This window comes from Carcharhinus amblyrhynchos, chromosome 9, assembly GCF_965287045.1.
Source record: "Carcharhinus amblyrhynchos chromosome 9, sCarAmb.v2.hapA, whole genome shotgun sequence".
NCBI lineage: Eukaryota > Metazoa > Chordata > Chondrichthyes > Carcharhiniformes > Carcharhinidae > Carcharhinus > Carcharhinus amblyrhynchos.
The window spans coordinates 56,561,026-56,575,173 of record NC_137332.1 but is presented as its reverse complement, the minus strand read 5'-3'; the positions used below and the strand labels follow the sequence as shown (position 1 = coordinate 56,575,173).

The following is a 14,148-nucleotide window of genomic DNA, read 5'->3' as shown; positions in this document are numbered from 1 at the left end:
GATCACAGGGACAAATATGGATCAGTTAAGGAAAGTCAGCATGGATTTCTGAAGGAAAAATCATGTTTAACTCCATGCTGGAGATTTTTTGAAGAGATAACAAAGAGGGCTGCTGAGGACAATGCTGTTGATATAATTCCTAACAACACTTTTAAGCCAAGTTATAGATCATGAAATAAGAAGGAAGGTAGCCACATGGATACAAAACTGACTACATGACAGAACACATATGAGTGGTTAATGGATGTATGTTGGGCTGGAGATAAGTTTTGTAATGAAGCTCCCCAGGATTAGTGTTTGTTGCTGGTGTCTATTAATGACCTAGACCTTAGTATACAGAGCACAATTTCAATATTTGAGGATGATACAAAATTTGGGAGCATTGTGAACAGTGTGGAGGATAGAGTGGAACTTCAAAAGAACATAGGTAATTTGGTGAAATGACAGATGAGTGGCAGGTGAAGTTCAACATGGAGAAATGTGAAGTGATTCATTTTAATAGGAACAGGATGAGAAAAAAAAATAAAGAATACAGCTTTGAAAGGGGCACAAGGGCAGAAGGACCTGGCTTTATATGTGCAGAAGTCAATGAAGTTGGCAGGATAGGTTAAGAGTGGCTAATAAAGCATACAGTATCCCTGTTTTATTAACAGGGGCATAAAACATAAGAACATAAGAAATAGGAGCAGGAGTAGGCCATCTAGCCCTTCGAGCCTACCCCGCCATTCAATAAGATCATGGCTGATCTGAAGTGGCACAGTTCCACTTTCCCGCTTTCTCCCCATAACCCTTAATCCCCTTGCCTACCAAAAACCTATCTACCTGCGTCTTAAATGTATTTAGTGAGGTAGCCTCCACCACTTCAACGGGCAGAGAATTCCAGAGATTCACCACCCTTTGAGTGAAGAAGTTCCTCCTCAACTCTGTTCTAAACTGCTCCCCGCCCCACCCCCTTATCTTGAGGCTGTGCCCTCTAGTCCTGCTGTCCTTTCTGAGCAGGAAGAACCTCTCCACCTCTACCCTATTCCTCCCTTTCATCATCTTATACATCTCAATAAGATCCCCCCTCATCATTCTAAACTCTAACGAGTACAAGCCCAGTCTATTCAGCCTCTCTTCATAGCTCAACCCCCTCAACTCCGGTGTCAGCATAGTGAACCTCCTCTGCACTCCCTCCAAGGCCAAAATATCCTTGCATAAGTGCGGCGACCAAAACTGCACACAGTACTCCAGCTGCGGCCTCACCAGTGCCCTGTACAGTTGCAGCAAGACCTCCCTACTTTTATATTCAATCCCCCTCGCTATGAAGCCCAGCATCCCATTTGCCTTCCTGACCACCTGCTGCACCTGTAGGCTGGGTTTTTGCGACTCATGCACAAGGACCCCCAGGTCCCTCTGCACTGTAGCATGCTGCAGCTTTTCGCCCTGTAAGTAGTAGTCCTTCCTACTATTGTTCCTACCAAAGTGGATAACCTCACACTTGCCAACATTGTATTCCATCTGCCAGGTCCTCGCCCACTCGCCCAGCCTATCTAGATCCCTCTGCAGACTTTCTACACCCTCCGCACAATTTGCTGCTCCACTTATCTTTGTGTCATCAGCAAATTTCGACACCTTACACTCGGCTCCTTCCTCCAGATCATCTATATAAATGGTAAATAGCTGAGGCCCCAGCACCGATCCCTGGGGCACTCCACTAGTCACCAACTGCCAATCCGAATAGCACCCATTGACACCCACTCTCTGCCTCCTATTTGACAGCCAATCCCCTATCCACGCTAACACCCTACCCCCAACTCCATGCCCCCTAACCTTCTGTAACAACCTTTTGTGCGGCACCTTAGCAAGCGCCTTAAGAAAATCGAGAAACACCACATCCACCAGTTCCCCTCCATCCACCGCACTAGACACATCCTCACAGAATTCCAATAATTTCGTCAGACACGACTTCCCTTTAACGAATCCATGGTGCGTCTGCTCTATCAAACATCTTCTCAAGATGCCTCGCTATTTCCTCTTTGATGACGGGTTCAAGCATTTTTCCTACAACAGACGTTAAACTAACCGGCCTATAATTCCCTGCCTTTTGCAAGCTACCCTTTTTAAACAGCGGCGTAACATTAGCCATTTTCCAATCTTACGGCACTTCCCCGGAATCCAGCGAGGTTTGGAAAATAATCACTAAGGCAAAGGAGCCTTAAAAAAGGCAAAAAAGCAAGGAGGCTGTGTTGAACTTGCCAAGACACTAGTTCAGCCACAGCTGGAGTATTGTGTGCAGTCCTGGGTTCTGTATTTTAGCAAAGACCTGAAGGCAATGGAGAGAATGCAGACTAGATTAATGAAAATGGCTCCTGGGATGAACAACTTCAGTTATAAATATAACTTGGAGGAGTTAGGACTGTTTTTCTTGGAGAAGAGAAGGTTGAGAGGAGATATTTATTCAAAATCATAGATACAGTTGATGAAGAGAAACTTTTCCTACTCATGAAAGGATGAAGAGCAAGAAGGCAAAGATTTAATGCTCAAGAAGCAAAAGTAACATGAGGGAAAATTTTTTCACACAGAGAATCAAATTGAAATAGACTCTGTTCTTTGAGCTTGCATTGAATTTCACTGGAATCACAATCTGTTCCAGTGAAGCTTAATGGCTTAATGCAACTTTGATGAATAGCACTTGATCTTTCAATTTGTCACTATACAGCATTCTGGACTCAACACTGAGTTCAACAATTTCAGCCTGTCATATCTGTACTGCCCCCACCCACTCCACTACCACCACCAAATTTATTTTTCATGATATTACTTGCAGAGACAGTTGTTCATTATTGGGTAATTCACATCTGCTCTGGGCAAGTCTTTTGTTTCATTCTACAGCCACTGACCCACTTCCTTTGCCTTTTGTACCATAAAATCTTTTGTTAGTTAATCCCTTTCATCCTCCACCCTATTACAGATCTTCCCTTTTGTTCTTTTTCCTCTTCTCCTCCCTTCCACTTCCTTAAAATCTATTAAATCTCTATTCCTTTCAGTCCCGAAGAAAGGTCCTTGATCTGAAATGTTAATTCTGTTTCTCTCTCCACAATGCCATCAAACTGGCTATTTTCAAAATTTTCTATTTTTATTTCACTGAATTACTAAGTCAATAACATAACCACTACACTACCTTCCCATTACAATGCCTCTGTTAAAGTAGAAAATACAATATAAATATCATAAGCTCCTTTTGTGAAGTGCATGACACTTTTTTTGCTAAGCCAATTAATCCCAAGATCCCACAGTGGTATTGCTAAAATAAAATGTTCATTGTGTGAGAAATGTCAAGTACCAGTCAGTATCTATCGTTTTTGGATACAGCATTCTTGAGAGCAGCCATTGGATAATTCATAAGGACTATGGCTAATTACTTTCAAAAAAAGGATCATGGCCCTCTGGCCCTCAACAAAATGTTAGTGAGTAACATTGTTAGAATTGATGCTGCAATCCCAAAGTAATTAATTATATGTGAAGCATTTTGAGATGTTTCTGCAAAATGTGCTATATGAAAGTAATATTTTCCCCCCCACTAGGTATTCATTCTTGGATGATGGCTCTTTGCAAATTGGCTCAGCTCAAGTAACAGATACAGGTCGTTATCTGTGCATGGCAACCAACACAGCTGGAACTGTTCGGAAGCGAATTGATGTTCAAGTCTACGGTAAATACTGTTCATATCATAATCATAAATTACTGACACAACTTGGTAGCAGGGTCATTTGAAACTTCAAGGGATGGCCATGCCTCCTCTTTAGCAGAAAAAGACCCAGGTAAGAATGCCACGCTCAGGGTAGCATGCTATGGCCAGTGGCAGAACCAGCTAATTTTCTGTAGTGATAGTGGAAGAACGTGAACCTCGAGGGACAATGCCACTTCCAAGCAGCAAATTATTTGGGAATAGGACCTGTGTTTCCCTTGAGCACACATGAGGAAGACATTGGGAAACACTGGTACCTCGTGTACCAGTTTCCCTAGCCATATTGTTTATGGCTCTTAGAAGATTGAAATTAGGAGGCTCCTACAAGCAACTAAGAGGAAAGCCCAAGACTAGAGGTTGCACAGAAATGAGCAGAGCAACAGCCTATAGATAAATTACCATTACTGATACATCCGGGAATCTTTTTTAAACAGGTCAACACCTTGCTGAGTGATTTGAACATTGCTAAACCTGAACAAAGGAGGTTCTGATTTTCAAACAGAATGCCATTTGTCTCCATTACATCTGATGTGGAGACATCAGTTAAGGTTTTCAATTAATTTTCATCGTTAGCAAAGCAAACTTTGGAACTCAAGCTGGAATTCTTCCAACACATTTTCTATCTTGACTTTATCTGGACCCAGCAATGTGTGACAAATGTTAAAAGTTTTATGCCATTCTTGTCATTTTCAAACTAACAATAATTAGTAAAACATATAAAAGATTAGTCCTTTAGAGGAAATATACTGGCTTAAATGCTGGGGGTTTTACAAGCACTTCAAATGATGCAATCTTTGCCTTTTTCATATTTTTGTGTGTTATGTGTCTTCTATCTGTTTTAGAACCATGTTCCATTTTCTTTGTTTATATCATCCTTTGTTGATTAACATTTTTATATTAAAGTTGTATAGAAATCTACTTTAATATAAACAAGGTAAATGTTCAAGCAATTTGTAATCAAAAAAAATTTGATAAAATGTGAATCTACAGATGAATAAGGAAATAAAATTCATATCTGACTTTATTACCATTATACATGTAGGGCAGGATTTTCCAGTCGCACTCACCCCAAAACCGGAAAATGCCACCTGATATCAACAGACCTTCATGTGGTCACCACCTCCCCCGCCCACTATGATTCCTGTGGCCAGCAGGATGGGAATATTTCCTCCATAGTATATGTTCTCATTATCAGGAAAAAATTCTATTTCCCCAAGTATCTATTGTTACCTATTTATGCAGAAACTCAGACTACAACTGAGCTATCTATCTCTATAAACAAACATTGCTCACTTCTACTTTTTATACTTATGAAATCTTTTTGTCCAACACACAACAAAGTCTTCTCTGATCTCTCCTAGTTCCTCCATCTATTGCTGCTGACCTCAACAATATCACAGTTCTTGTCAATGTGCAGACCACTTTGGCATGTGAAGCTACTGGCATCCCAAAGCCTACAGTCAGCTGGAGTAAGAACGGGCGCCTACTCAGCACTGATCAAAATCAGAATATGTACAGGTGATTACATCTTATTATCGGAAAACATAATGATTCCTGACATCACCCAACAAAATATTTGAACATATTTGTCCCTATAACACTCAATGGCACACGCTATTGCATTATCAAACAGTTTCAATATACTGATGTCAAACTTTAGTGATTTGTTATGAAGTATCTAAAAAAAATCAATCACAGGCAGTCGCCAACCTCTTGACGGATTCACCAGAAGCAAAATTGCAGTGAACTGAACCAAGCTGCCTCTATTGTGTGCTCTAGTTGACCTCTACAGTTCAGCTAGGTCATTGCACTAATACTGCAGGATTACTACTCTTTGGTCTAATTAGTGGTTAAACATATCATTATGCTTAAGGGTCTCCAAACCAATCCAGTGAATATTCCACACAACTAGTGTGTCTTGTTTATTCAAATGAGGTACGTAAAGGACATATTTGTCCTTTAATGTCCCCTTAAAGGACATGCTCTGTTTACTATGTCTAGAGAAATTATTCATGAGTTGACAAAAGTCCAAGATGAGGTACGCACATGTACAATCTAACCATCTAAAGTCAATTAATGTAGCAGCATAGTACACTGGTAAATTTCTTGATTTGTATCCAGCCAAGACCACCCAAATAAAGTATAAAGATTCTTGCATCCAATGCTGTTCTTGCTGCACCACGTCTTTATCCCAATTGGTAAAATTATTTTTAAAAAATCTAATCATTTTGGTATCCTAGCAGTAACATGAATGTTACAATGGGGTTCCACTATAAACTCAGTGAATTATTGCAAAATATCTTCTGATATCCCACATATAGCTTCTAGTCCTGTGCTTAATTAAGTGAACAACACAAAGGCAGTATTCAGGTTCAACCCTTCGATGTTATGCCACTTTCCCCACCCTCCTTGAACTGATGAAATAGTCAAATCACTCACTGACCAGGTTCACATGAAAGTAAACAGGGTGTGCAAAGGTGCCTGTGAACCCTTAACCCTGTGTGAGTTACTGCCTTTTGGAGCTGAGCATTAAAAAGGTGAGATTCGGGTCCTATCACGGAGAAAGTCTCCTGAGCATTTTCTTTTAAATACCGAAGTGAATTCAAAGTGAATCTTACCCATACTTACCTCTGTGCAGTGTTGACTATTTTAAACTGTTTATTGGGATTTTAAATTGTGGTTAGATAAAATGCAACAAAATTATATTTTCCAAAGTTTTTGTGAATGTCAAAAGTGAAGGAAAAACATTGCTTTCTTATAAAATATTGGATAGATTTAGCTATCATACTAACTCCGCTGCTGCATTATACCTTTCTCTTTCAGTTTTTGTCAGACTGCTCATTAGGTGGGAAAACCGACATCATCTAATCATTGAGTTGATTACATTTTCTTGCAGCTAATTGCTGGGCACCATTAATGGAGAAGTCTGAAATGATTGTATTCATAAAATGACCCATTTCCCATTCATTTGCTGCCCTCAGCAGAATGGTGATCCATGTACAAACATATGAAATAGAAGCAGGAGCAGGCTATTTGGCCCTAGAGCTTGTTCTAGCTGACCATGGCTGTTCTGACTGTGGCCTCAACTTCACATTCCACCTAACCCTATTAACGTTTGATTGCCTTGTTTGGCAAGAATTTATTTACTCTGACTTAAAAATATTTATTGACCCTGCCTCCACTGCTCTTGGGCGACACGATGGTACAGTCGTTAGCATTACTGCCACTCAACACTAGGGACCCAGGTTCGATTCCTGGCTTGAGTGACTGCCTGTACGGAGTCTCCATGTATCTGCATGGGTTTCTTCCCACAGTCGATACGATGCTCCCAGCACTTAAAAATGGTGCCTCCATTGCTGTCCAGGAAGAGAGTTCCAAAGTTTATTTTTTAAAATTTATTCATGGGACATGGGCATCTCTGGCCAGTATTTATTACCCATCTCTGATTGCCCCAGGGCAGTTGATAACCATATTACTGTGGCTTTGAAGTCACTTGTAGGCCAGACCAGGTAGGGACAGCAGATTTCCCTCCCTCAAGGACATTAGCGAACCAGATTGGTTTTTCCAACAGTCAACAATGGTTTCAAGGTCATCAGTAGATTCTTAATTCCAGATATTTTTTATTGAATTGTAATTCCACCATCTGAAAATGGTGGAATCACAGATTTAAACCTGGGTCCCCAGAACTGAGAATTAGCTTGAGTTTCTGGATTAATAGTCTAGTGATAATATCACTAGGCCACTGCCTCCCCCTGACCCTCCGAGGGAGAAAAAAAATCCTCATCTCCATCTTCAACGGGAAATGTCTTATTTTTAAACTGTGACCTCTAGTTCTAGTTCTAGTTCTTCCATAAGTCACCTCTCAGTCACCATTCACTCTTTGACTGCCTGTGGAATGTGGATTATCAGGGTTGTGAACAACATATGGCTAATGGGCTGTAGCTAGGACATCCTTGCCATTTTGCAAGTAAAAGAGCTAACCATGTCACGGCCAGTTATTAAGGAAGTATTGTGTTAGTGAGTGGGCCTTGAGTAAGATTGTTAGCCTGAGCGAATGGGTAAATAACACTGCCCTAGACAAACAACCTTTATGTAGTTTTCTAAAATTAAATGTATTAAGTGGCCTGTGGGAAGGGAAAAATAGTTTAAAAAGCTTAGGACTTCATTTTGATCATCAGCAAATTTGCAACAAGAATCCAGTAAGGAGAACTAAAGCAATGAGCTAATTTTCTGATTTGTTTTTCCCTGCAGACTGCTTTCCTCTGGTTCTCTTGTAATCATCTCACCCACGGTAGAAGACACTGGACACTATGAGTGTAAAGTGTCTAATTATGCTGGAGAAGATCAAAGAGCTATCAGACTTACTGTACAAGGTAGGTATTGATAGACTATGATGGGTTGGATTCTTCATGTTGTAAGGCACAATTGTTCAGTTTTCTCTGACAAAATGTTAATTGTATATTAATTCAGTGTATAATTGTTCTTGGGCATTAACCAGAAATTCACTTATGCTTACATATAGGAGATGGCTAATTGTGGTTGTTGGGTTTGGAGATGCGTGTTTGTCATGTGTTTCTGTAAGTAAAAGCTTACAAGTATGTAAAAATTAGACTCTAATTCTATCTTTCACACCTGAATATCGACATTATACCTGCAGGGAGCTGTTTGCTTTGTTATTTTGTGCAATATTTTAACACAGCTGTAATAATAACAAAATAACAAAGGGTAGGAGTCTTAGCAGTGTTGAGGAGCAGAAGGATCTTGGGGTCCGGGTCCATAGGACTCTTAAATCGGCCTCGCAGGTGGAGCATGTGGTCAAGAAGGCGTATGGTGTACTGGCCTTCATTAATCGAGGGATTGAGTTTAGGAGTCGGGAGGTAATGCTGCAACTTTATAAGACCCTTGTCAGACCCCACTTGGAGTACTGTGCGCAGTTCTGGTCACCTCACTACAGGAAGGATGTGGAAGCTATTGAGAGGGTGCAGAGGAGATTTACAAGGATGTTGCCTGGATTGGGAGGCATGCCTTATGAAGATAGGTTGAGGGAGCTAAGTCTCTTCTCCCTAGAGAGACGAAGGTTGAGAGGCGACCTGATAGAGGTTTATAAAATGTTGAGAGGAATATATAGGGTGCATTCTTGGAGGCTATTTCCCAGGGCTGAAATGGTTGCTACGAGAGGACACAGGTTTAAGGTACTGGGAAACAAATACAGAGGAGATGTCAGGGGTAAGTTTTTCACTCAGAGGGTGGTAAGTGAGTAGAATTGGCTGCCGTCGGTGGTGGTAGAGGCGAATTCGCTGGGGTCTTTTAAAAGACTTCTGGATGAGTACATGGGATTTAATGGGATTGGGAGTTACAGATAGTTCTATGGCCTGATAGGTATGGATATGATCGGCGTAACTTGTGGGCCAAAGAACCTGTTTGTGCTGTAGCGTTCTATGTTCTTTGTGTCTGAACCCATCTATTTTAGAAGGGATGAATAGCTATGTTACAATAGCCACACAATAGTGCACAGACAGAGGAAGTTTTGGTAAAATATCTCAGATCGTTCCTTTGATAAGTGTAAAAATAATCTGTGGACAAGTTACTAAAGGAAATCAGTGGATTCCATTCTGTGAAATGTCAGGCGGCACAGTGGTTAGCACTGCTGCCTCGCAGCGCCAGGGACCCGGGTTCAATTCTGACCTTGAGTCACTGTGGGGAGTTTACACATTCTCCCCGTGTCTGCATGTGTTTCCTCTGGTTTCTTCCCACAGATTGATTGGCTATACTAAATTGACTCTAGTGTCAGAGGATTAGCAGGGTAAGTATGTGGGGTTATGGGAATAGGGCATGGGTGGGATTGGTTCAGACTTGATGGGCCAAATGCCTCCTTCTGCACTGTAGGGATTCTATGATGCTATGAAAATGATTTGCATGTACAAGTGCCCATGATATACTTGTGTGGAACTCATTACTCTATAGATTTGAGGAATAACCCCCCAAGAGCAATGCAAGACTGGTACACTTGAATTATACCACTGGTTTTATATTGCTTCCTGCTTAAGGGAGACTTAGTTCAGCATGTTCTCAGTATTATCTAAATGCTTGCTAAATTTCAATACTGACATCAATAAAAAAATTAAGAATGAGTTGTATGTTTCTCATTACTACATTATTTTACTTTGGGGTACCCCAAAGATGTGCTGGGGTCCATCATCCCTTTTTGATGTTCCCACATAAGGATTTACCCAGAAATTGTCAAGGAGGATTAAATTCTGCTGGATAATTGCACTGGTCTGAGAACCATCCAACAAAGTTATTTAAATTGCTAACTTTGGATAGTCCCAAATTTATGCTCATAGTTATTCTGAAAGAGTTAGGAGTAAAAGCACTGTGGTTAGCACAGCTGCCTTACGGCATCAGAGACCTGGGTTTGAATTTGGTCTTGGGTGACTGAGTGGAGTTTGCATGTTCTCCCCACATCTGTGTGGGTTTCATCCAGGTGCTCCAGTTTCCTCCCACAGTACGAAGATGCACAGGTTAAGTGGGCAGATATGATGGATGTTTTGGATTTAAAGCAATGGTAAGTCACTATGCACTGGCAGTCTGCCAATAATTGGTTCTCTGAGGTGCAGGACAAACAAAGCAAGGAAATACATAATAAATGGTAACATACTGGCAAGTGTAGAGGAGCAGAGTGACCTTGGGGTATGTGGTTCATACATCCATGAAGATGGCAGATCCTTGACACAGTTCTCATTATTTACAGAAAGGATGTGATCACAATGACAATTAAGGAAGGGAAGACCATAAGACATAAGAGCAGAACTGGGCCACTCGGCCCATCAAGTCCACTCCGCCATTCAATCATGGCTGATATTTTTCTCATCCCCATTCTCCTGATCCGGATTTTCCCCATAACCCCCGATTCCCTTATTAATCAAGGCACTCAATGACCTGGCCTCCACAGCCTTCTGCAGCAAAGTGTTCCACAGATTCACCACTCTTTGGCTGAAGCAGTTCCTCCACATCTCTGTTTTAAAGGATTGTCCCTTTAGCCTGAGATTGTAGCCTCTGGTTCTAGTTTTTCCTACTAGTGGAAACATCTTCTCTGTCTCCACTCTATCCAGACTTCGCAGTATTCTGTAAGTTTCAACAGGATCCCCCCACTCCCCCCAACCTTCTAAACTCCACAAGTACAGACCCAGAATCCTCAGCCATTCCTCATACGACAAGTTCTTCATTCTTGTGAATCTCCTCTGGACTCTTTCCAAGGCCAGCGCATCCTTCCTTAGATACGGGGCCCGAAGCTGTTCACAATACTCCCAATGGGGTCTGACCAGAGCCATATAACAGCCTCAGAAGTACATCCCTGCACTTGTATTCTAGCCCTCTCAACATGAATGCTAACATTGCATTTGCCTTCCTAACTGCCGACTGAACCTGCACACTAATCTTAAGAGAATCTTAAACAAGGACGCCCAAGTCCCTTTGTATTTCTGATTTCCTGAGCATTTTCCAATTTAGAAAATAGTCTATGCCTCCATTCCTCCTTCCAAAGTGCCTAACCTCACAAACTCAGTGTGAAACTTAGTGTGCGGGGGGGTGGTAGAGGCAGAAATATTCATCATGCTTAAAAAGTACATGGATATGCATCATAATATTGTAGATACAGGGATATGGACCAAGAACTGGAAAGTTAAAAGGCTAGATACCTTTTTCTTGGCTGTACCTACCCAGTGGTTCAAATGGCAGCATCTTATTCTGTGCATTTCTATAACTTTATGAATAAATTGATTATAGAGAGTCCTGGCTCTGACCTGTTTGTTCCATTTCAATTTTTTTTCCTGTTTAGTTCCCCCTTCAATTGCTGATGAAGCTACCGACCTGTTGGTAACAAAGTTGTCATCAGCTGTTATTACATGCACTGCCTCTGGTGTCCCAGAACCAACAATTCACTGGATCAAGAATGGAGTCAAACTGCCACCTCGAGGGGAAGGCTACCGTATTCTCTCCACAGGTAACAGCATTTAGTAAAATACATTCCTAGAAGAAAACAAATTTCTGTAGATGCACAGCAAGTCTAGCAGTATCTAAAGAGAAAAATGACTTAACATTTATCAGAACTGATAAATATTAACCTATCTTCTTTCTTTCAGATGCTGAACAGCTTGTATTTCTCTTTTTCAAATTTCCAGTGTTCTGTGTACTTGCTTCAACACACTTCTATATCTTTAAAATGTGGGGCCTTTAATTTAATCTGCATACTAAGTCACTACACAGAATTCAAGTTTATATCTGCTGATCTCTCTACACAGACCCTATCTAACAGTGACTGTACCAATGTATCACTATTAGCATTGTTTAGTCTTGCTAATCAGTAAGTTGAGGACATTGTATGACATGCAAGTAGAGGAAATTTTCATTGCAGACCTAATAGTTCATGAACAGAAACAATTAGAAGAAAGAAATCAAACAGCCTACTGGAAGATATTTTTTACTTTCCAACTATTTGCAGGAAATTTAAATGTGTTTTAATTACTACGTTAGTTTTTTAGTACTCTGTGTGCAAAACAGGGATGTCAATATGGTTTACTTGTCACATGATAAATAAATACAGAAACTAGTTATCGGAGTTGTCAACTTACCATTTTGCTGCAACTTCTCATTAATTCAGGAACTATCGATATCAGCACTGCCAAGCTCAGTCATACAGGAAGGTACACATGTATTGCAAAGAATGCTGCCGGCACTGCACGCAGGCAAGTCAACCTCAGAGTACAAGGTAGGCACTCAGTAATTTTATATTTATTTCAAGTTATTAGGAATAATTTGTAATTTGGTGCAAGAGATAAATAAAGTTTGTTCATTGTTATTCCTTGCACAGTACCATAATCATGCCAAATCATTTAATTGTTCAAATAACAGGACAGAATGTAAGTGGTTCAAGGAATACCAAGTCAGTAACATGTAGCATACTGCATTAGGAACAAAAAAGGTTTTCTTCGCTGATATGAATATTTTGACATCAGTCGGCTCATTAACAGAGAGAATTACCCATCTATCCCTCTTGAACGTTCTACGCAGATGCATGACTGCCAGTATGCTGTTGAGCATTAACTGTTTCCTTGATGATCTCCAAGCACACCTCTAGAACTCTGCTTATTGAATTAGCTTATTTTGAATACTTTTGGTTGGATCTGGCATGAAGCATCATCAGAGACGGTCACAGGATGTGTTAACAGACACCACTGAAAACAAAGCATCCAGGAACTTCCAAATGCTTATTAATTATATGCAACTATGTACAAGACCAAATAAGCATGAGGTTCTTTCCAGACGCACCACTCTGACTTCCAGAGACATGTAATCTGACATCACCAAAGATGCAGAATAGCTATTGTTCCTTTATATTACGTCCACTATATCTCCCCCCCAGGACTTTCATTCTTCTCATGAAACAATTTATACACTCTTCTTTCCCCTCCATGCTCTCTCTCTCTCTTTACGCCCCCACCCCCACCACCACCCTCCTCATAGTTTCTTGCACAGTGGCATCTTTCTCTAACTACGTTCTTGGCTCTCTTAAAAGGACATATAAGATCTATGTTCTCAATATTCTTTTTGGAACATAACTGAATCAGAAGATAGAGATTTGTGTTTCTGGTATATAACATAAAGATGGTGAACAAACATTCTCGTTTTCTTCTTCTATTTTATACTTCCTTTTGAGGTCATGCTGCAAGTTGCTCTTTCTTAGTCAGCTTCCATTAAAATTTGTACATGTAGGGGTCTGCCATCTTCTGATCCAACAATTTCATTTCCTGGCCAAATGATCTATTGCTTAAGTACATTCAATGATTCCTGTACCCTGAATGAACTGTTGTACACTCCCAATGTTTAATTCAAAAGTAAATCTCATGGACAAATAAAAGAGTTAAAATTATTGTATTGGGTTTGCCTTTTTGCTTGCAGTTATTTGGCCTGTATACCCTTTGCTTTCATGTTTTCATGTCGTTTGAGTTTGTTGTTCACTAGCTATTATTATTTTGAGAGCTTCAGCAATCAAAGCAACATCTGGAATAGAACAGAATGTCACCTTGGAATGGGTCAGGTTTTTGTACTGCTACCTCTATCAGATTCAGAGAAGTTACACTTTCTTGTATCTCTGAATTGTGAGATCAGTAGCTAATATATCAGCAGTTTCAGTCACTTCCTCTTCTCCTTGACCTCAGAGTTTGGGGAGGCAGCTTTATGTTCTACATTTGTTTCACTGGTCATTGTCAGAGCTTCTGCTCCTGGTTTTCCTTCATGAAAGTAAGGGTGTGTTATGTCATTGGTGCTCTTTACCAAAATAGTCAAAGGGATTGGCAGTCACATTCCTCAGTAATAGTTTGGTCACACTCATTAGTGGTTACCGTCCACTCTTTCTTGGT

The 14,148-nt window shown here is 40.5% G+C and overlaps 1 protein-coding gene across 1 annotated transcript in view; it reads left to right on the top strand.

Moving 5' to 3' along the window:
* Window positions 1-14,148, top strand: part of hmcn1 (hemicentin 1) — a 543,993-nt gene that overhangs the window by 462,766 nt on the left and 67,079 nt on the right. Inside the window, exons 74-78 of the mRNA XM_080195726.1 lie at window positions 3,567-3,694; window positions 5,092-5,248; window positions 7,982-8,103; window positions 11,568-11,732; window positions 12,390-12,497. Of these exons, the coding sequence (XP_080051852.1) occupies window positions 3,567-3,694; window positions 5,092-5,248; window positions 7,982-8,103; window positions 11,568-11,732; window positions 12,390-12,497 (680 nt within the window). The remainder of the gene's footprint in view (window positions 1-3,566; window positions 3,695-5,091; window positions 5,249-7,981; window positions 8,104-11,567; window positions 11,733-12,389; window positions 12,498-14,148) is intronic.